Below are 22103 nucleotides of genomic sequence, written 5' to 3'. Positions count from 1 at the left end.
GTGGGGTGGGGAGCTCCCTGGAGCCAGGCCCAGGGCCCTGAGAGTGTCTCTGGTTCCTTTTCTCCGGCCTGCCCTGGTCCTTGCTACAGACCTTTTTTGTGGAGTCCATCTGTGTGGATCCTGAGGTCATAGCCGCCAACATCGTGGTGAGTGGTGTATCTGACCTTGTGGGGGCTACCTTTAGCCCTGAGGTAGCATGGGACAGTGAGGTCCCTCTCCAGGTCTGGGCTGGTTTCTGGGCCAGCCTTAACTTGGCCTTCTTGAACATTGGGGGTGGGGTAATCATAAATGCCCAAGGGCCACTTGTGTGGAAGGCCGTGTAGTGAGCGGCCGTTCATTCCTGCTCCCTCCTCTTCCCTTTCCTTCCCTTCCTTCCCCCTCATAATTTCCTGTATAGTAGGAGACCAGCTTCAGCCTCTGGAGGTAGAGAGTGGGGGTAGGAGATTTGATCTCCCCCCTCCCCCCTGTCCTCCAAGGAATGAACCTCTGGGGCTGGGAAGGCGGTTCAGGTGGCCTCACCTCTCCCAGTGCCACAAAGATGAGGGACTCTAATCTTAGGGAGCCCAGTAATACTCTGTGGCACTGGTGTGGGAACTAAGACCAGGGAATTGCTGAGCTCTTCCTAGTGCCACCAGTCTCCTGGGATTGGCTTCTAGCCTCATGCCCGAAGCCTTGGCCTTGGCCTCTGGCGCTGCCTTTCCCCACCCCGTGCCCAGCATTCTCCTTGGTCTCTGGTGCTGCCTGGCCTCCAGCCCTGATGTGATGTCTGTGCCTGGTCCGGCAGCAAGTGAAACTCGGCAGCCCTGATTATGTGAACCATGGTAGTGATGAGGCCACGGAGGATTTCATGAGGCGCATCGAGTGCTATAAGAACTCATACGAGTCTTTGGATGAGGACCTGGACAGGTGAGTGAGGAGAGCACCATGTCCTGCAGCTATGATGGGTGGGTGGTGGGGGTCCCCCTCAGCTGCCTTCTTGTGACTCCCTGTGGTTGTGGCTGATGGGCCATTCCAATAGGCCGGGATGGTCTGGCCTTGTATCTTTCCTTCAGACAGAAATTGAGGGCCAGAGGTGATGTGCAGAGTCCTGTTACCTTATCTGGAGCTCTGCAAGTTAGAATTTTCTGTTATTCCATATTATTCTTGATCTCAGGGTCATAAGTGCAAGCCCTGTGTTGGGTGTAGAGCTTACTTTAAAAAAAATAATAATAATTTTTGCTATTCTGTTATAAAAGCAAACCTAATTTCTATGCAGTGGGTCTTCCCACCAGGCATTTGCAAATATTATATGCTGTCTTTTAAGTGCACGGTCTACATTTTGAAAAGGCAGGAAGGAGTGCCCAGATCCTGCCTGCAAAGAGCTGGCAGTGGCCCATGCTGATTAGCTCCACTGCCTCCTTCGGGAATGGCAGACCCAGCCAGCACCAGGAACAAGTGTTGGGTGGGGAGGGGTCTTTAGGCCCCCAAAGGGCATTTATCTGAAGCTCTTACAGTAGCAAACTGTTTCTATAAAGAGTCAGTAGCAAATATTTTAGGTTTTGGAGGCATATAGTCTGTTGAGCTATTTAACCCTGCCATTGTACCGCAAAGGAAACAGACAATGTGTCAATAAGTGGCTATGTGTTCCAATAAAACTTTATTCACAGAAACAGGCTATCGGCTGAATTTGACTTGTTGGCCATAGTTCACCAACTTCTGTATAACAACATAAATGGGGGCAGTGGTTAAGTGACAGTGTGGCCCTTGGTAAAGTATTGTGGAGTCACAGATCATACTGACTGCATGGGAAAGTGGAAGTTATGTAGCATTAAGTTAAAGACTGGCATATAAACTTGGGCGTGGGTCACTTATAATCACGAGAACATCTGATGTGTACGAACTAAGGGGAACAAGCAACTAAGAGGGATGGTTTTGGGGGTCTCCGCAGGGCACTGGCTGACACCCCTTGGCCAGCCCAAGGCAGTGGCACTAAACAACGCCCACTGTCTGGGCCCCCTCTGTGGTTTCTCGTGTTTCTCCAGTCACTCCAGCTCAGCAGTTTTCCTCATGGTCCTGTGATGTGACCACGCAAGAGACGCTTAACTGGAGCAACTCTTGTTGGATTCCTCAGTTAATGTTGCTGCTGTTTTTTGTTTGTTTGTTTGTTTGTTTAAAATTTTTTTTAACATTTATTTTTGAGAGAGAGAGACAGAATGCAAGTGGGGGAGGGGCAGAGAGAGAGAGGAAGACAAAGAATTCGATGCAGGCTCCAGGCTCTGAGCTGTCAGCACAGAGCCCGATGTGGGGCTGGAACCCATGAACTGTGAGACCATGACCTAAGCCGAAGTTGGACATTTAACTGATGGTGATGCTGCTGTTTTTACTGGTGTCCATGTACCAACCCTAAACCTAAAGCCAGGCCCCTGGGCCAGATGGTGAGAGCCCAGAGGAGAGCATGCAGAGGCTCCTGGGCCAGAGCACGATGCCTGAGAAACCGCATCTTTCCTCCTGGAGCTTCCCAACACCCAGCAAACATAAGCAGAGAATGTTCTCCCCGCTGGGCAGCAGGGAAGGGGCTGAGCTGAGTTCCAGGGGAGGGCTCAGTGGGTGAGGGAAAGGCAGGTCCAGGGGTGGCTGGCAGGGGAGTGGAGGAGGAGTGTTTGCCAGCTTCCCTCAGGTCAATCCTGGAAAAAACGATCTCTTATTCACCTTACAGACTGTGCATTGAGAGCTCAGAGGTAGGCAAGCAGGGCCCGGGGGACACCAAGCAGTGGTGAGAGTCACAATGTGTCTGACTGACCCTGTGCTTTGGATGTCACCTTTTGGAAACATGACAAGTGTTGAGCACCTCTCACAGGGTTTGTCTGGATGTCACACGTGTTGTGTTACTCCTTCTCACCCCTGTCACTTACACACCAGCTGATGGTCCTGTGTGTTGTGATCTGAAACCTGGTGGTCAGGAAGGCACCGCTCGGCGGCTGGTTCCTGTGGCTAGCAGCACTCACAGGTTTCTCTCTGTCTTCTCTCTGGAAAGGGATCTGTCCTATATCAAGATCATGGATGTGGGGCAGAGTTATGTGGTGAACCGTGTGGCTGACCACATCCAGAGCCGTATCGTGTATTACCTCATGAACATCCACGTGACCCCCCGCTCCATCTACCTCTGCCGGCATGGGGAGAGTGAGCTCAACCTCAAGGGCCGGATTGGTGGGGACCCAGGACTGTCCCCTCGGGGCAGGGAGGTCAGTGTGTGTGTGTGTGTGTGTGTGTGTGTGTGTACATGCACTCACATATAAGGGTGGTGGTGGGTGCTGTGGGTTGGTACCTCTGGGCAGCTAGGTCCATGCATGTGTGTGTCCAGCAGGCCTGGGCTCCAGCTCTTGTAGCTAATGTGTCATCAAGGTAAATGACCTTCATTCAGTCTGGAAGGTTCCTGTCATTTAGGGAAAGTCACAAAGCACCAAGCTTGGATCTGTGGCTTCCTTGTGAGCTGTCACCAGCTGAGCCCCTTTGTCTGGAGAGGCATGCCATAATGGGAGCGACCCAAGTCCTTACAGTGCAGTTGATGGCAGCACCACAGTCTCGGGGAGATATTGAGGCCTCGGTTGGGGGGTTACGTGGACCAGGACACATGGTTGGGAGGTGGGCAATGGCAGGGACATAATGATCCACAACTGGAACTACACGGAGGGTCTGGAAGGAATGTATAAGAACAGCACTTGACCGTGTGGGTGTTCCCAAGCATTTAATTCTTTGTGTTCTTGGAGGCTGGGCACAATGCCATGTGCCCTGGGGCTTCATGGTCCAGGGCAGCTGTGGATCTGTGAGTCTGAATTTGCTGATGATGCATTTCAGTTTGCCAAGAGTCTGGCCCAGTTCATCAGTGACCAGAACATCAAGGACCTGAAGGTCTGGACGAGCCAGATGAAGAGGACAATCCAGACAGCCGAGGCCCTGGGTGTGCCTTATGAACAGTGGAAGGTCCTCAATGAGATCGATGCGGTAATCCCCATCTCTCCCCTCCTTCTCCGCTGCCTGGGGCCCCTGGGCCTGGCTGCACTCAGCCAAGGCGACAGTGTTGAGAGTCAGGGAGAGCTTTCTCCTTAACTTGTCTTCATTTCTTAGGGTTTTGACTCCTCCCTCCCTCCCTTTTTCCTTCCTTCCCTTTCAATTTAAGTATCTAGACCAACTAGGATTTATTTTGATGTTCTAACATAAGCCTTAAATCTGATTTTTCCCCAGTTTTCACTTACCTGTAACCATCTGTGTGTCCTTGTCCTCTTGATTTATTTCACCTACTTTTATATTAAGTATGATTTACATATCCATTCACGCACCAATAGCACCCTATTTTAATCATGACAGTTTTACTAGGTTTCTTGGTCATTTGGATATTTTTGTGAGGTCTTCTGCTCTTTTTCTCCCCCTATGGGGTTGTCTACTTTTTTCTTATTGATTTTTAGGGATTCTTCATGTATTTTGGATACAGTGCCTACCTGGTAATTTTTGGTTGGGAGCCGGACATTTTGGATGAACAGTTTTGGAGATAAGTTAGGTTCAGGTTAATGTTATCTCTCTCTAGAGGATAAACTTTTACTTTGGGCAGGCAGTTGAGGTGGGTTACCTTATTCTGCTCAGAAATAGAGTGGTTTCAAAGCTGCATTTAAAAAAAAGTTTATTTATTTTTGAAAGAGAGAGAGCGAGCGAGAGAGAGAGAGAGAGAGAGTGTGTATGTGTGTGTGCACTTTTAGCAGGAGAGGGGCAGATAGGGAGGAAGAAGTAGAGAATCCTAGGCAGGCTCCATGCTGTCAGTGTGGAACCCGACTTGGGGCTTGAACTCACAAACCGTGAGATCATGACCTGAGCTGAAACTAAGAGTCGGACACTTAACCACCTGAGCCACCCAGGTGCCCCAAAGCTGTATTTTGATCTTTGTGGATGCCATTCAATTTCCAGGTCATCCTCCTCCTCCTAGACTATAGCCTTTAAGGTTCTGATGGAAAGACTTGTGGGTCCAACCTTCTTTTTTTCCTGTCCTTTCAGCCCAAGACTGCTGCCAGCTCTGCCAGGCTTGTGTCTACTCAGTCTCTATACTTCCTGCTTGGCTTCTCCTCCTCCCCCCTCCCCCTGGTTTTATTGAGATATAATTGGCATGCAACATTATAGCAGTTTTAGGTGTACAACATGATGATTTGGTATACATATATATTGCAAATGATTACTAAAATAAGTTAACGTCTGTCCCCTCCCATAGTTACATTTTTTTTCTTGCGATGAGAACTTTTAAGATCTAATCTGTCAGCAACTTACAAATAGACGATAGACTGTTGTTAACTGTAGTCACCATGATGTATGTTACATCCCCAAGACTTATTTATCTTATTGCTGGAAGGTGGTACCTTTTGACCAGCTTCACCCGTCTCCCCCACCTCCAGCTTCTCATCCTTTTAACTGCCACTTTGCTTTTTTTTTTAATTTTTAAAAATGTTTTATTATTTATTTTTGAAAGAGAGAGACAGAGTGTGCGCAGGGGAGAGGCAGAGAGAGAGAGAGATAACAGAATCTGAAGCAGGCTCCAGGCTCTATGTCAGCACTGAGCCTGATGCAGGGCTCAAACCCACAAACCATGAGATCATGATCTGAGGCAAAGCCAGATGCTTAACCGACTGAGCCACCCAGGCGCCCCTAACTGCCACTTTCAAAGAAACAAAATGATGCCATATAGTAGGTTTGCCTCTTTGGGCTTCCCTGTTCTCCAAGGCCTTGGCCCTTCATGGCCTCTCTGCCTGTAGCTCTATGATAATATCAAACAGATAGAAATTTTTTTGTCTGGGTTTTCTAGTTGCTCTCCCTGGAGGATTGGTCTGAAACAAGCTAGTCCACTATTACCTGGAGTGGAAGTTGGTAATGAGAGCAGATTTGAATTGTTGAAAGGTCACCCGAGGGGGTATAGTTTTGTTGTTGGAATGAGGTAAGGGGGACAAGCTGGAGAAGCAAGACCAGTTAGAGGTGCTCACGGCTGCCTGGTAAGGTGATGGCATCTGGAACTTGGCAGGCAGCAGTGCAGGAGAGAGAAGCGGATGGATTTGCAGGATGTTTATTCATTTGCTCACATCTTTATGCGGGCCTACCCTGTGGTAGGAACTGGACCAGGTGCTGGGGACCGACATGTGGTGAAGTGATAGAAGTGATAGTGATGGGGCGCCTGGGTGGCTCAGTCGGTTGAGTGTCTGACCTCAGCTCAGGTCATGATCTCACAGTGAGTTCGAGCTCCACATCGGACTCTCTGCTGTCAGCACAGAGCTCACTTCGATCCTCTGACCCCCCTCCATTCCTCCCCCCCCCCCCCGCCCACTCTCTTTCTCTCAAAAATAAACACTGTTAACACCAAAGTGATAACTGAGTGATGAGGTGAGAAGGCGGGCATCCCGGAACAATTCCAGGGTCCCAGCCACTGGGAGGGTTCTGAGTCTCTTGAGGGCAGGAACTGTGTCTGCTTTGTTCACCACATGGTAGGTGCCCTGGAAACATGTACTGAGTGAGAGGAGGAGGCTCGGGGAGAATTGGTGAGCTCTTTAAAAGAGTAAACACTTTCTGTAACCAATCTGGGCGCTCCCTTAACAATTCTGTAGGCTTCCATCGGTGGTGGCTGCCGGGAGCCCTGGGGAGCCCACAGCCACCACTGTCTTCGTCCCCCTGACACAGCTCAGGTGCCAGTGTCTGCCCTCTAGGGACACAGATGTGTCCCTAGCACGGGGTTTTGCGGAGAAGCCCTGATCCACCCCAGTCCCCTCCCCGCCTTTAGTTAATCTGATGATTTTCCTAGATGCTGGTGGATTATTTTCTTTATCTTTCAAGTTTGGAGACTGTTCTACTATCTGTGATCTATGCATCATCTTTCTATGTTTATCTTTGTTCTTTTCCTGGGTTCTGGTAAACAGCCTTGGGCTAGTCTTCTGTTTCAACTTTGGGATCTTTTTCTTAGTTCAGTCGACAATTCACAGCCTTATTTTTCCTTTTTAACAAATATCAGCTTTCTAGGGGTGCCTGGGTGGCTCAGTCAGTTACACGTTTGACTCCTGGTTTCGGCTCAGGTCACGGTCTCACGGTCAGCGATTTCAGGCTCCGCCTTGGGCCCCACACTGACAGTGAGAAGCCTGCTTGGGGTTCTCTCACTCCCTTTCTCTATCCCTCCCCTGCTCATGTGCTCTCGCGCTCTCTCGCTCAAATAAATAAAACTAAAAATAAACAAACAAATAAATAAATACACCAGCTTTATAGAGAAATAATTCATATACCATTTTATTCGCCTAAAGTGTACAGTTCGGGGATTTTTAGTGTATTCACAGAGTTGTGCAACCATCACCAACTGCAGTCCATTTCCGAACATTTCATTATTCCAGAAAGCAACCCTGACCCCATCCCTCCATTTTCTTCCAACCCCTCCCTTCAAGCTTGGCTGCCACTAATCTATTTTGTGTCTCTGTGAACTGGCCTAGTGACGATATTTTGTGTAAATGGAATCATACAATGTGTTGTCTCTCTCTCATAAATATTAAAAATTTTTAAGTATAAAAAATAAAGAAAATGTTTTATTCATTTTTTGAGAGAGGGAGACAGAGACAGAGTGTGAGCGGGGGAGGGGCAGAGAGAGAGAGGGAGACAGAGAATTCAAAGCAGGCTCCAGGCTCTGCGCTGGGGCAGGAGAGAGGGGGGCTTGAACTCACTAACCGTGAGATCATGACCTGAGCCGCAGTCGGCTGCTTAACCGACTGAGCCACCCAGGCGCCCCCAGAATCGCTGTCAATGCTTATATTTTTACCAAAGTGTCTCGTGGTTGCCAGCAGTCCTTGGCATTTCTTAATTTACAGCTGCATCATCCCAATCTCTGTCCTCACATGGCCTTCTTGCCTGTGTGTGCCTTTGTGTCTTCCCATGGTCTTCTTGAAAGGACATCAGTCAGGGAATTGGGTCCCACCCTGGTGACCTCATTTACGTGGTTACATCTGCAAAAAGCCTATTTCTAAGTAAGATCACACTCTCTGGCACCAGGAGTTAGGACTTCAGTGTATCTTTCAGTGGGGACACTTTGGACTCCACAACAAAGCTGGTTTGTCCTTCTAGGAATTTTCTTATTTCGTGTAAGTTATCTAATTTGTTGGCACAGAGTTGTTGGTTAATAGTCCCTTAGAGCCTTTTTTCTTTCTGTAAGCTTGGTAGCCATGTTCCTCTTTCATTCCTGATTGTAGTAACTTGAGCTTTTTCTCTTGTCAGTCTAGCTAAAGGCTTGTGAATACTTTTTATCTTTTCAAAGAACCAACTTCTAATTTCATTGCTTTTCTGTATCTTCTGTTTTTTAGTTCGTTAATTTCTGCTCTTTTTTTTTTTAATTTTTAAAAAATGTTTCTTTTGAGAGAGAGTAGGAGAGCAGAGAGAGAGAAGGAGAGAAAGAATCCCAAGCAGGCTCCAAGCTGCCAGTGTGGAGCCTGGTGTGGGACTTGTACTCATGACCGTGAGATCATGACCTGAGCTGAAATCAGGAGTGACTGAGCCTTTCAGGCATCCCTGCCCTGATCTTTATTACTTCCTTCCTTCTGCTTGCTTTGGGTTTACTTTGCTCTTCTGTTTCCAGAAGATACTGTTTACAGTATCTTTAGATGGGAGATCAGATTATTGGATTTGAGATCTTTCTTCTTTTTTTAAAGAAAGGTTGTTTATTTTGGGAGAAAGACAAAAAATGCACGCATGCAAGAGGGGAGGGTGTGAAGAGGCAGAAAGAATCCTGAGCAGCCTTCTGCTCAGTGTGGAGCCCCTTGTGGGGCTTGATCCCATGACTATAAGATCACGACCTGAGCTAGTATCAAGAGTCGGATGCTCAACCTACTGAGCCACCCAGATACCCCTTGATACAGACGTTTACTATAAATTTTCATCTTGTACTTTTCTTTTATAATAGACAATTTAGAACAAAGGCAAAGATTAAGCAATTCTTGTTTTTTCTTTTTAATGTTTATTTATTTTTGAGAGGGACAAAGAGCACAAGTGAGGGGAGGGGCAGAGAGAGAGAGGGAGACACAGACTGAAGCAGGCTCAAGGTTCTGAGTGGTCAACCCAGAGCTCAACTTGGGATTTGAACCCGTGAACTATGAGATCATGACCGGAGCTAAAGTTGGACACTCAACTGACTGAGCCACTCAGGCGCCCCTTAGCAGTAGAGCATTTTATTACTTATTCCTGTTTCAATACCCTTAAATCACACTTTGGTGTTCTCAACCAGTGTTCTTTGCTGGATTTAAAAAAAAAATAGCATTTGTAGGGGTGCCTGGGTGGCTCAGTTAGTTAAGCGTCTGACTTCAGTTCAGGTCATGATCTCACTATTAGCCCAGCGTCAGGCTCTGTGCTGACAGCTCAGAACCTGGAGCCTGTTTCTGTTTCCTTCACTCTCTGCCCCTCCCCTGCTCACTCGAGCACGCACACTCTCTCTCTCTCAAAAATAAAAATCAACATTAAAAAAAAATAGCATTTGGGGCACCTGGGGGGCTCAGTCAGTTGAGCATCTGACTTCGGCTCAGGTCATGATCTCATGGTTCGTGGGTTCAAGCCCTGCATCGGGCTCTGTGCTGACAGCTATCTCAGGGCCTGGAGCTAGTCTTTGGATTCTGAATCTCCCTCTCTCTCTGACCCTTCCCTGCTCACGCTGTGAGAGGCTCTCTCTGCCTCTCATAAGTTAATAAATAAAAATAAAAAACAAAACATATTTTAAAAAATAGCATTTGTATAAAGTAATCTACGTGTGAGTGTGTGTATATCCAAAAGGAACACAAGTGAAATCTTGCTTTATAGCTTGTACAACAATCCTAACTATCACCACAGAGACTGTCAACGCCGTCCCCATGACAACCGACCTCCCAGCTCTCAGGAACTTCTTACCAAGGGCAGGAACTGCACCCCATAGGATTTAATGTCTGTCCCTTAACCAAATAGACCCAACCCCAGGCAGCATCCCCAGATATGGCTGGACTTCGGGAGCAGCTGGACACCCTCCCCCCCATTTGCACGCTGACTGTATCCCAGACGACAGTTGTGCACGAGACACCCTTGCAACCCCCGGATGTTTTCACTGCTGCCATACAGATGAGCAAACTGGCAGCCCTGGCCCTTTATGCTGTGCAGTCACTGAGCTCCCCACTTCCCTTTTGAGATCACATCTCCATTCTCACTGAGTTCTTCTCTCCTCTAACTGGCCCCTGCCCCACATTTCACTCCTTAGAGATCCAGGAGTGACAGCATGTTTTTAAACTTCAAAGTCCACAGTGAGCTATAGGCTCTAAAGGGCAATTCTTGCTAAGAAGTCAGGACCCAGCCAAACTCCCCCAGCGCTGAGAGCCAGCTCAGGAGAGATGGACCATGAGCAAAGCCACCCCAGCTGTGGGAGCCCCCAGTTCCAAGGTCTTGCATGGAATAGCACTGAGGTCCCTACTGGAACCCCCCCTTATTGTCACACCCATCTTCAGGAACCCCATCTGTGAGTTGTGGAAACAAGTGGGTTGGGTTCAAATCCTGCCTCTGTGACCAAGTGACAAACCTCTTGAGCCTGTCTCCTCCTCTGTACCAGAGCTGTTCTGAGGGCCCAGTGAGTGCAAAGCATACAGCAGGGGCTCAATTAAAAAAAGAGTTGTTTAAAAACAAACAAAAAAAAAACCAATCCATACCCAGAGTATTTTTATAGCACAGGTTGGGAGGGCCCCCATGGCCCAGGAAATGCCCTGTAAACCTGGTCCCCTCTGCCTGCCCTCCCCCTGACACAGGGCTGATCCCCGGGCCTGGCATGGGAGGTGTGACGACCTCGGTGTCTCCCTAGGGCGTCTGTGAGGAAATGACCTACGAGGAAATTCAGGACCATTATCCACTGGAGTTTGCCCTGCGGGACCAGGACAAGTACCGGTACCGGTACCCCAAGGGGGAGGTAGGTGGGATTTAGGGGCTTCACCACATGCCATCTGCCCCAGGACCACTGGGGGGGTGCTCTGTGGAGGCTGTGTGGGCAGTCGGCGGGGTCTGACCTCAGAGCTTGGCCAGGCTGGGTGTACATGTCGTCACCGTCACCTCCCAGCCACGGGATCCAGGCCACACAGTCCCTGCCCGCCTTGGACGATGGATGGACAGTGCAGCAGGGACTCCCACCTCCGAGACTCTGGATCCCTACTCCCCAGTGTTCCTGCCTTCGCCTTTTCTCTTCCCCAGGGTATCATAGGGATTATGTCCTCCCTGTGGCCCCAGACACAGGCCCCTGAATGCAGACATAGGGAGACCTTCCCCAGTTGAGTCGTGACCACTATAAGCCATGTGCTCTTGTCTCCTTCCCTCAGGCTGGCTCCTGCTTCAGCCCAGGCCCCAGGTCAGAAATAGATACTCCCAGATACTCCAGTATCTCCCACTTCCAAGAGGTGGCCCGGGGCAGTGGCCAAATAAAGGTACCACTAAGGCACACAACTGTATGCACACAAATACGAACACATGCGGAAGCCCCCTACCCACTCCAGATCCCAGACTCTTGGCCCCTCTGCTGGACTGTCTTTGGGAAAAGCACAGCTCTGGGTAGCATTACTTTCCCCCGCATCCTACTATGAGGCAGAGGTCAGATTTAAAACAGGGAAATAGCAGTTACCAAAAGGACTAGTCTAGGATTCCTCCAGAACTACAAGGCATTGCTCTCAGAGCATGGGGCCACATTCAGCTCCCAGCTTGAGACATTTGTTTTGCTCTTTGTGTGCCAAGAGGGCTTGGTCTCCTGGTGGAGATCTCTCAACCTCAGGGTGAGGGATTGGTCCCAGGTCTCCCTTATCAGCTACCTCCCGGCACCCAGGGGAGGCACAGGGTAACAGACTGCCAGGGTCATTGTTTCTGGGCCCTCAGGCATGCAGACAGGTCATGCTTCAGGAAGTTTTGGGAGCGTTCCAGCAGCAGAGGGTTCAGCCCAGGGCCCTGGGGGTGAGCACAGAGGTGGCCCCCTAGGATGGCAGCCTGAGGCCCAGCCTTGCCCTCTAGTCCTCCGGGGACCTGGCCCTAGAGGGGTCTCAGGGGCCAGGCTGGAGGATACCTAGCTGCAGCCTCCCAGAATGGGGAGCCTCCTGGGAGCGAGGAGGAAGCCTGCTACCCAGAATGTCTCCGTCACTACCCCTGGAGCAGGGCCTGAGGGACCCTTCCCACTTGCCCTTGCAGTCTTACGAGGACCTGGTCCAGCGGCTTGAGCCTGTCATCATGGAGCTGGAGAGGCAAGAGAATGTGCTGGTCATCTGCCACCAGGCTGTGATGCGTTGCCTCCTGGCCTACTTCCTGGACAAGGCAGCAGGTGCGGGCCCAGGCCCTGGGGAGGGGGGATGTGTGGATGTGAGAGACGTAGTGGGACTGTCGTGTGGGTATCCCCGGCGTGCCAGCCCTCCCCGTCTGTGTCCACAGAACAGCTGCCCTACCTCAAGTGTCCACTGCACACCGTCCTGAAGCTGACCCCTGTGGCTTACGGTAAGGAAGCTTCTTGCACACTGAGCTCGTTGCCGGATGCTGGCTTTCTGCTTGGTCCCATGATTTTGCTGTAGATCCCTTTAAAATTCCTTTAGGGGCTCATTCCTCCGCTGCCCACCCCACTACCTTTCCCAATTTACTTTTATTTTTCTTTTTAAGGAAGCTCTATACCCAGCATGGGGCTCGAATTCACAACCCCAAGATGAGGAGTCACATGCTCTACCAACTGAGCCAGTCAGGCACGCCTCCCAATTTATAATTTTTAGTTGTTGCTTTTTTGGTTTTTGTCTTTTTGTTTTATTTCTATGACTGGTGCCTTTCCAGTGGTCCTTAACCATCACCCACCCACAAGAGGGGCTTTCCTACTGGTTTTTCTGAACCCCCCTGCAAAGTCCCAGAGCCCTCAGGATCTGGGCCTTAAAATATTCTGGGTGCAGGGCCTAAGCTCCTGGGTCTCAGCTCCTCACCTTTGACACAGGCTACAAGGCACCCCTCCGGTGGCTGTGTCCTTGGGAGAATGACCATAAAGCCTAGTGGCAGCTGATGTCATTCCCGTGTGTGCTCATTCCCTTATCCCCATTTCGCTGAGCACCTGGCCTGTTGGGCTTGGGTTTGTAGCACACTTGGGGTGTGATTTGGGTGGCTTGGGTGTTCTGAAGACTCACGAATGACTCCACGTCGAGCTCAGGCCCACCACTCCTTAGCCTGCCCTCCGCCCCTGCAGTGGGCAGCTTGGGTCCTCGGTGTAGCCCTGCCTGGGTGTCCGGGCTCCTCACCAAGGCTGTGCTGAGGCACGTGTTAAGTGCGGGCCCGACTGGGTACCTCACCCTTCCTCACATGCTCCACAGAGCTGCCTAAGGTGAGAGGACCAGGACGAGGCAGAGAATGGCTGCTGTATTCTGTAGTACCCCAGGCTTCGACCTGAGAGAAGTTTCTCCCCTCTGTGGCTCCAGCGGCCATCCAGGAGGGGAAATGAATTTCCATCTTCCCTTTGGCAGGTTGTAAAGTGGAGTCAATATTCCTGAACGTGATGGCTGTGAACACGCACCGGGACAGGCCTCAGGTAGCAACGGGGTCACTCACTGCTGGGGTGGCGAGCATATTCCTGGGGGTAGCCAGGCACAGCATCTTCAAGGCCCAGAGCCCACTGGGGTGCCTGCCAGAGTGAGCTTGAGTTCTCTGCCAAAGCTGCTGTCTTATCACCAGGCCAAGGTCATGGCTCTGGGCTAGGCCTCTGAGAATGCTGCCCTGGGGGTGGAGAAACCCCTGGACTTGGGCTCCCAGGCTGGGAAGTGTCTGAGCCTGAGTTAGTGGCTTCTCAGCAGCCCTACCTACCATAGCCATCTGAGCCAGGGGGAGGGGGATCCCAGAGGGAAAAGAAGCAAGAGACCCTCTGAAGGGACAGGTGGGGATTCTTCCTTCTTCCCCTACAAGCTCAGGCCTCATGAGGATCTTTTCCAACTTGAGCACCTTTAACAATTAAAGCAGTATTGTGCTTTGTTGCAGAAAGGGCAATGCAGGTGCTGAGAGGGTTTTGGCGCTAGATAGAGACTATCATGCAGAAAATCAGTTCACTACCCAGTGCCTTGTTTAAGATAGAAGCTCCTTGAAGTTTTGCCCAGAACCACTTTCTATGCCCACATGAGGTCTGTCTTTCACTGAGACCAGGAGCCAGAGTAGTCCTTCTGGACCCTGTTCACACGGTCTACTGCAGCAAGGAGGCTCCTGGGGCCTCCATTGTGCCTGCTGCCCTCTACAGTGGAACATGGGGGGCTCTGGGTCCCCGTCAAAGGTACAAGCCTTGGGCCGCTCACCCCTTGGCCTTGAACCCCACTGTCGGAGATGGGTGCATGTTCTTAAGGCTACTGCCCATCACTGGGACCATCTACCATGCAGGCCACTTCCCTGTTTGTCCTGAGAGTGTGTCCCAAGCCTAGTCTGGCACCCACAGGTCCCAGGTGAAGGCATGTGCAGAGGAAAGCCCAGAAGGCACTGGGCCCCAGCACTGACTGACAGGGTGATGGTCGATGATGGTAAGAGAAGCCCCTGGACCCGGTGCCCATTGGGAGCTGATGCCCGCATCCACGGGGCAGGAACCGGCATGGCCATGGAGTAGGTGGCAGCCACCTTCCCCACCTCTGCATGCTGGCTTCTGAGAGGCAGACTTCTGCTGGCCCAGGTTCCCAGCTGGTTTCCTGTCAGGTGGCAGGGTCCCTGGGTCCTAGCCCATTCTTGGGAATGTGATGGGAAAGCCTGCCCCACCCACGATGGTAATTACACCTGCCCCTCCAATTCCACTGACTGGTTCAGGGCACGCAGAGGTGTGCCTGTGGGGGCGTGTCTTCCTCCCTGCAGATCTGGGCACGTGACATCACACAGGGCTGCAGCCCAACGTGACCTGCTTCAGCAGCTGATGGTTGTAAGGGCCCCCAATCAAGAAGATGGGCCACTAGGATTTGAGGTCCCTCAGCACCATCTCAGGGAGCTGAGGAAGAAGGTGTCAGACTCTCTATTCCTTTGGCCTGAGCCCAGCAGGCTGTGGGAGGAAGTGGACTTTGTGGTTTGGCAGTGCCTGTCTGTAGCTGAGGGCTTCAGGAGGTCCAGGGCGCCCTGCGCCCCAGCTCTGAGAGGACAGAGCAGGCCCCAGACTAGGAGATGTCCACAAACTGCTGCGGCTACATCTGACACCTGTCCACCGACACATAGAGCCAGGAGGAGGGCACCCCCAGGAGCAGGTCCCTTTGCCTGCTCCCCACTGGTGAGGATGCAAGCCAGCTGTTCCATCCTGGCTGACTCGGGCCTGGGGCAGGAGGTGGAGATAGCCTTACTCTGGGTGATGCCCGGCCTGTGTGCAAGCAGCAACCAGGGGCATCTTCCTCCCCTGCCTTTGAACCCTTGTGTCCATCCACCCAGCCTATGTTGAGAGGCCCCTGGGCCTTTGCTCTTAGGGGAATTTGGGTAATGAAGTCATGCAACCAGGGCTCCTGGGGGGTGAGTGTGGGCACGGTGATGAGGAAAGTAGGCAGCAGTACATTGGGTGTATGTCTATTCTCACCACAGGGTGAATTTTCTGTGTTGTTTGTTTTGCAGAATGTAGACATCTCAAGGCCTCCGGAGGAAGCCCTCGTCACGGTCCCTGCCCACCAGTGACCATGTCTCATCCACTGTGACCCCCAGGCAGGTACTGATCTCTGCAGATGACGTTACTACAGGCGCCCTGGTCCATGTGATCGTTTCTATGCTGGAACATCCTCAACATCACACCTGGCTGGTGGCGCCCAGAGCTGCCGCAACAGCCCACCTGCTTCCTTGTTAATGACGACAGGGTTTTTCGTGGTGCCCGACCTGCTGCTAAGAATCACTTGGCCACACTGCGTCTGCCCTGGGCTGGTGAGAGGTTTCCTGGCAACCCAGTCCTTCTGTTGCAGCTGTGAGGTGTCCTCTCACTGGTTAGTTGGCTTTGTAAAGTGTGTAACCCTAAACATGGAACAGAAAGCACTTGCTGTGGTAATCCCGCCATGGCCGAGCTGTCTGAGGTGGACCTGGGGGCCCGCTGCAGGGGCTCCGCCACTCTGTGGCCACTTCCTGAGCCAGAGGCAAGGTCTTCATGGTGACCTGAGCTCCGCTGCCTTGGGTGAGAGGGAGAGCTCTTCCCATCCTGCCCTGCCTTGACCCATAGAGCCACCAAGGCAGGCGCCTCCACTGGCTAGGCCACTTGTGAGAGCAGTGTGCTCACTTCAACACGACATGATGCACAGAACACGCACAGAGCACAGCCTTTGTGGTCCCTGCTTCTCAGTTGCACACACACTGGAACACTGGTGGGAGCTGATGGCCATGGCCACCCCTGCCCACCTGCTGCACAGTGAAAGCACGTAAAGACAGGGCGATTGTGTGAGTTCTTCCCAGTGCACACCCACGTGCTTGAGGGAGGGGCTGCTGTCCCTTCTCCCCTCCTGGCCCTGCCCACTAGGCTACCTCTATCCCGTTGCTGCCTGTGTCCACACAGGAGTGAACCCTGGTGGCTGAGACGTGCATTTGCTGTGAATGATTCAGAGAAAAAAAGCCCGTCCTGGCATTCACTGACTTCCACCTGTGGGACTGGGCGGAAGCCTGAGGCTCCCTGTCCAGGGGAAGATTTTCCCCGCCATGTCACAGATTTTGATTCATGTGCACGGGAGCCTGGCAGAAAACAACCTCGGAAGGCTACCATCTGTCATGCCCCTGAGTTCTTTTGAGCCCAAAGAGGCAGGCTGGGCAGTGGGTTTGGGCTCCACTGTATAGCTGGGCAGGAAGCCTGGCCAGCAAGTCGTGAGGCTGGGTAAGGGCATGTCTGGATCTGTAGTTGGACACCCTGCCTTGCACAGGACCCAGGATCCCGAGTCCACCTTGTACCTGGAACCTTCCCTGGCAAAACAACCTACCTTTCCCAGCCTCCCGGGGCTTTGCTGCCTGCAAGCGCCACTTGCCCCTGAGGGAAGTGTGTGTCCCTGCCCTAGCTGGAGGTCTCTCAGCCTGGGGTGCTGCAGTGGCTGTGCACAGACTCGGTGGAGGGCTGGGGCAGGATCTTCTGGACTTACCTCCTGCCAGAGCCCCAAGCCCTGAACCCACGACCAGAGGACCATGCCCCTACCTTTGGGGCATGGGGACTGCAGAGTTTTGGTGACTTGGTCCTTTGGACACACTCACTATTCGGCCACAGTGGGTCTCTGGTTAGTGGCACTTACATCTGGATGTCCCCACCTCGCCAGGACCTCAGGCTGGCTGAGGCACGACCAACAATGCCTTTTCTCTGTGCCCAGAGGGCAGTCAGGAGCTGCTGGACCTGAAGTGTCACAAGGCCTGGGATAAGGCAGAAGGAAGCCTGGGAGCTTGGCGTGGGTTGGGGCTTCTCTCTCCGCCTCTGCCCTGGAGTGGTCTCTGCATGGTCAGCAACCCACTGGGTTGGCCACTGGGTTCTAGTCATGCTGGTGGATGTGCTTGTGTTGAAGACACTTTCCCGTTCTCCCCAGAATGGGTGTTGTTGGATCTCAGCCACATATCACACTGTGTCCAGCATTCTTTGCAATAAATACTCTTTAAAAAAAAATTGGGGCACCTGGCTGGCTTAGTCAGTAGAGCGCGTAGCTCTTGATCTCGGGGTCGTGAGTTCAAGCTCCACGTTGGGCCTAGAGCTTACTTAAAAAGAATAAGAATTAAAAATTTAAGAATCTAAGATGGTATCTTGGGGCCATCTCTCCTTTTGTGAGGTATTTCCAGCTGGCTCTACACACTCCCATGTCGTAGTCGCGTAGCTCTGTGTTGGGATCCTTGGTCCACCTCCCACCTCCATGCCTACCCTTCTCTGGAGAGGAAACTGTCTTGTCCTAGAATGAGCCCTGGGCCTGGTGCACATGGGCAGGGACAGAGCTGAGTTTTGTCTGGGTCAACCTTGGGTTCTGGGTGCTCATCCCTGAGCCTGAAGCAGATGTGTAAGGGGGCATTTGGAGTGGAGCACTATTGAGGGGAAACTATGGATCTCAAATGTTGGCATCCTTGGGGAGGGGCCACCAGGGGCTGATGGGGGATGGACAGAAGGCCTGCATGAGGCTGTGGGTGGGGCGTGTTGGCTAGTTCTATCATGTTTTGTCACCTCTGGATTGGGGACAATTAGACAAGGGGAGGGGTTTTCCCTTTCTTGTGCCCCAGAAAAATTACTGGATTTTCCATACCCTCTGCCCTGGGGTTGGGCTGTTGGGAGGGCAGGGCTGCTGCTTGGTGGACGTGATAGGGCTGGACATGGCTGTGTGCCCAGCTGCACCTCTCCCAGTGTGTCAGGGTCGGAGCGGCCGTGGCTGGGCTGTTTCTGAGTGGTTGGTGTTGCCAACAGCTGTGGCTGTGCCTTACCAGCCGTGTCACGATGGATAACAGAAACCCCTGGGCACCATCCCCGAGTTCAGAGGGATTTCAGCTGCAGCCGTCTTCTTGGTAGGTGAGATTAGGAAACAGCCTGATGGTCTTTGCCCTGTCTCTGGGCACTGAGTTCCTGCCTGGACACCTGACCTGAGAGGCCTCAGCACTTTTGGAAGGGATTAAAGATTTTTTTTTTATGTTTTTTTTAAAAAGTTTATTATTGAGACAGAGAGAAACAGAGCATGAGTCGGGGAGGGTTGGAGAGAGACGGAGACACAGAATCCAAAGCAGGCTCCAGGCTCTGAGCTGTCAGCAATAGAGCCTGATGTGGGGCTCTAACCCATGAACCACAAGATCATGACCTGAGCCGAAGTTGGCTACTTAACCAACTGAGCCACCCAGGTGCCTCAAGGTGTTAAAGATTTTTTAAAAATTTGTCTTAATGTTTTATTTATTTTTGAGAGACAGACAGATAGACAGACAGTGTGAACAGGGGAGGGTCAGAGAGAGAGGGAGACACAGAATCTGAAGACAGGCTCCAGGCTGTGAGCTAGCTGTCAGCACAGAGCCCAACACGGGGCTTGAACACACGAACTGTGAGGTCATGACCTGAGCCACAGCCAGACACTCAACCGACTGAGCCACCCAGGTGCCCCAGTGTTAAAGATTTTTAGCAGCAAAGAAACAGCAGAAGAAGTGAGATATAACACTATGAGAATTTTCCTTCAGATCCAGTGTTCTACCACAACCTAGAAAGAGCGATTTATATACTGTCATGTTGAAAAATTTTGTAGCATTTTGGATTGCTGGAAAACAATGACCATGATTGGATGTTAGGATCAGAGGGTATTTGGATAGAAAGAAATGTTGCAAAGACATAGGTTTCAGTAATATTTGAATTATATTTATAATATAATAATTACATACTATATATTAATAAATTAAAGTACAGTTATCACCAGCAAAGGGGAGTGTTGGCATGTATGGCTTAAACCAATCATGTGTGGGGCTGGGCATATTGTCGTTAGAGCAAAACCGTTTTTTTTTTTAAGTTATTTATTCATTTATTTTGAGAGGAAGAGAGGGAACATGAACAGAGGAGGGGAAGAGAGAGAGAATCCCAAGCAGGCTCTGTGCTATTAGTGCAAAGCCCGTGTAGGTCCCAATCTCATGAATTATGAGATCATGACCTGAGCTGAAATCAAGAGTTAGACACTTAACTGACTGAGCCATCTGGGCACCACTGAACAAAAGTGAAAGATGGGGAGCTTGTGACTCTTGACCTTGGGGTCATGAGTTTGAGCTCCACATGGAGCCTAGACATTACTTTAAAAAAAAGAAAATGGGGGCACGTAGGTGGCTCAGTGGGTTAAACCATTGACTCTTGATTTTGGCTCAGGTCATAATCTCAAGGTTTGTGAGTTCGAGCCCCAAGTCGGACTCTTCACCAACAGCACAGAACCTGCTTGGGATTCTCTATCTCCCTGTCTCTGCCCCTCCCCTGCTCTCCCTCTCAAAAATAAATAAACTAAAACAAAACAACACCCCTGCCACCCAAAATAGCTTAGGGGTAGACTAGAACTAGTGTCTGCCACACCGTGGTTAATGGCCACAAGTCTTTTTGGGAAGGACTGTGAAGAAAGTGCCAGCATGACCTGAGCCGTTTGCACAGGGCCCTCACCGTAAAGGGCACCCCCCTACTTCCTTCAGGGGCCCCTGAGTTTATGAACTGATTTTACCTAGAACATTGGAGGAAAAAAAATCCTCTCTTGTTGGCAGGTCTCTGTTGGTCTGCCCTCCAGGCCTTTGATGACACACAAAAGGATAACTCTATGGGCCTCCCTGTCAGTTTTGGTCCTAGAGGCCTGAGGATCCTGGCAAAGATCCCTTTAGGCCAGGCCATTCGGATTGCCAGTAAGTCCTGCCTGTCATGGTCTCTGTACCTCTCTCTCCTCTGGCAGCTCGAGGCTGCTACTTGGCTCTCGGTGCCCAGGCGTCTGGTATCTGCCTTGAAATCAAAGAGGCATCTCAATTACGGTGTCTCCGGTCGGAATCCCTGACCCGTGGAACTTGTTTAGTAAAGGTTGAATTGTGTCCCCCCACAAAGCAATTCATGCATTGAAGACCTAAGCCTCATACCTCACAGTGTGACTTTATATAGAAATAGCATCACTTTTCAAAGATGATGTCCTCAGCAGTGAACTTCAAAACGATGGTAAAGGGAGTATCTCTGGGTGAGTTGTCTGATGAGCTCAGTCCAATATTAGATTTCAGTGAATGAGCGAATCTTCCTGAGTCTTTGGATTCTTTCTTCCACATTATACCAGGGAGCTTTGGGCATCTCTGTTGCCTTTAGGGAGACTCTGCTTTCATTCCAGCCAACGAAATAGACACACAGAACAAGCCCTAGTAGCTTAAACCAGCACACTGAATCCAAAATTTCTGTCCAGTGCACCTGTATCGATAAATTCAGACAAATGTACACTTAGGTTCTTATCTCCTGGGTCTAGGACCTCAGTCTTTCTGCACACATATTCTCCACATTGTGACCAAGGTAAAGTCACAAAAGTCTTACAGTTCCTTTGGTACATAAGCCTTTGCCCCTGGGTTTTACTTTGTAAAAGTGCCTGGGTGGCTCAGTTGGTTAAGCATCCGACTTGGGCTCAGGTCATGATCTCACAGTTAGTGAGTTTGAGCCCCGCATCAGGCTCTGTGCTGACAGCTAGCTCAGAGCCTGGAGCCTGCTTCAGATTCTGTGTCTCCCTCTCTCTCTGACCCTCCCCTGCTCGCACTGTTTCTATCTCCCAAAAAATAAATAAAAGACATTAAAAATTAAAAAAAAAAGATCTCTAGACATGCTGGAATCCATCTTTTTTCTTTTTAATATTTTATTTTTCAGTCATCCCTACACCCAGTGTGGGGCTGGAACCCACAACCCTGAGATCAAGAGTCACATGCTCCACTGACTGCACCCCCAGGGCGCCCTGCTGGAATGCATCTTTAGTTTAAGGCACTGGGGATATGATGGAGTTTGGGAAGAGAGGCAGGAGACAAGTTGGCTCGCCCTTGCAAACGGTAATCTGATTCCTCTGAGTTCGTTCATAGATCTTCATCTGGTGTCATCTGTGGGCTAAGCTGTGGGGATGGAGCAGGAAGCCCTCCAGGCAACCTCCTGCAGTCACAGCACTGACATTCTCACTGTGGGAGACACAGTACAGAAATAAGTAAGGATGTAGCTCCTCACAGGGCGCTGGGACAGAGGGGGGTGTGGTGGGGGTGTAAGAAGGCCTCACTGAGGTGACCAGTGATGGATGAAGCTGTAGAGCATCACATAGCTGGTGTGAGACTCTGAGGCCAGGCTGTGCCAGGTAAGTTCCAGGAACACAGGTTGGGGTGACTGCAGAAGCCAGAGTGAAGAGGAAGAAGGCCAGGTCAGAGGTCATGGGGTACAGGTGATACGGGGCCTTCGAAATAGGAGGCCCATGAAGGCCTTTGAGCCAAGTGACTTGATCTGATGAACCTTTTCAAAGGCTCCCTCTGGCTGCCGCCCCTGCCAGAACAGACTTCGGCGGGGCAGAGCAGAAGTCAAGAGACCTGTCTGGAACCACTGGAGGATATGACAGTCCAGGTGAGGAGACCTTGATGCTGGCATTGGGGCTGCTGAGAAGTAGTCTGGTTCTGCCTCAGTTGTGAAGGTAGAGCCAAGATTG

General features: G+C 51.0%; 1 protein-coding gene across 21 annotated transcripts in view; it reads left to right on the top strand.

Annotated features, from left to right (window-relative positions):
- The window catches only part of PFKFB4 (6-phosphofructo-2-kinase/fructose-2,6-biphosphatase 4), a 60232-nt gene that overhangs the window by 16423 nt on the left and 21706 nt on the right, over window positions 1-22103 (top strand). For 8 of the 21 annotated variants that reach the window (XR_003901535.1, XR_003901530.1, XR_003901531.1 and 5 more), the window contains exons 6-18: window positions 90-146; window positions 785-906; window positions 3014-3221; window positions 3835-3981; window positions 10841-10945; window positions 11349-11453; window positions 12202-12331; window positions 12439-12501; window positions 13500-13564; window positions 14453-14534; window positions 15592-15950; window positions 21293-21468; window positions 21924-22021. Coding sequence is in view for 2 of the 21 variants with exons in the window: in XM_029919131.1 (XP_029774991.1) it covers window positions 90-146; window positions 785-906; window positions 3014-3221; window positions 3835-3981; window positions 10841-10945; window positions 11349-11453; window positions 12202-12331; window positions 12439-12501; window positions 13500-13564; window positions 14453-14534; window positions 15592-15671 (1164 nt within the window). In the remaining 19 variants the exon portion in view is untranslated. Of the gene's footprint in view, window positions 1-89; window positions 147-784; window positions 907-3013; window positions 3222-3834; window positions 3982-10840; window positions 10946-11348; window positions 11454-12201; window positions 12332-12438; window positions 12502-13499; window positions 13565-14452; window positions 14535-14856; window positions 15554-15591; window positions 17637-20172; window positions 20308-21292; window positions 21469-21923; window positions 22022-22103 lie in introns of those variants that run through there. The other 13 variants (XR_003901547.1, XR_003901546.1, XR_003901536.1 and 10 more) reach the window with 12 other exon arrangements.

The sequence above is a fragment of the Suricata suricatta genome, chromosome 12 (assembly GCF_006229205.1).
Source record: "Suricata suricatta isolate VVHF042 chromosome 12, meerkat_22Aug2017_6uvM2_HiC, whole genome shotgun sequence".
NCBI classification, from domain to species: domain Eukaryota; kingdom Metazoa; phylum Chordata; class Mammalia; order Carnivora; family Herpestidae; genus Suricata; species Suricata suricatta.
The sequence above is the reverse complement of the archived record's forward strand: the minus strand, read 5'-3'. Positions and strand labels throughout refer to the sequence as shown.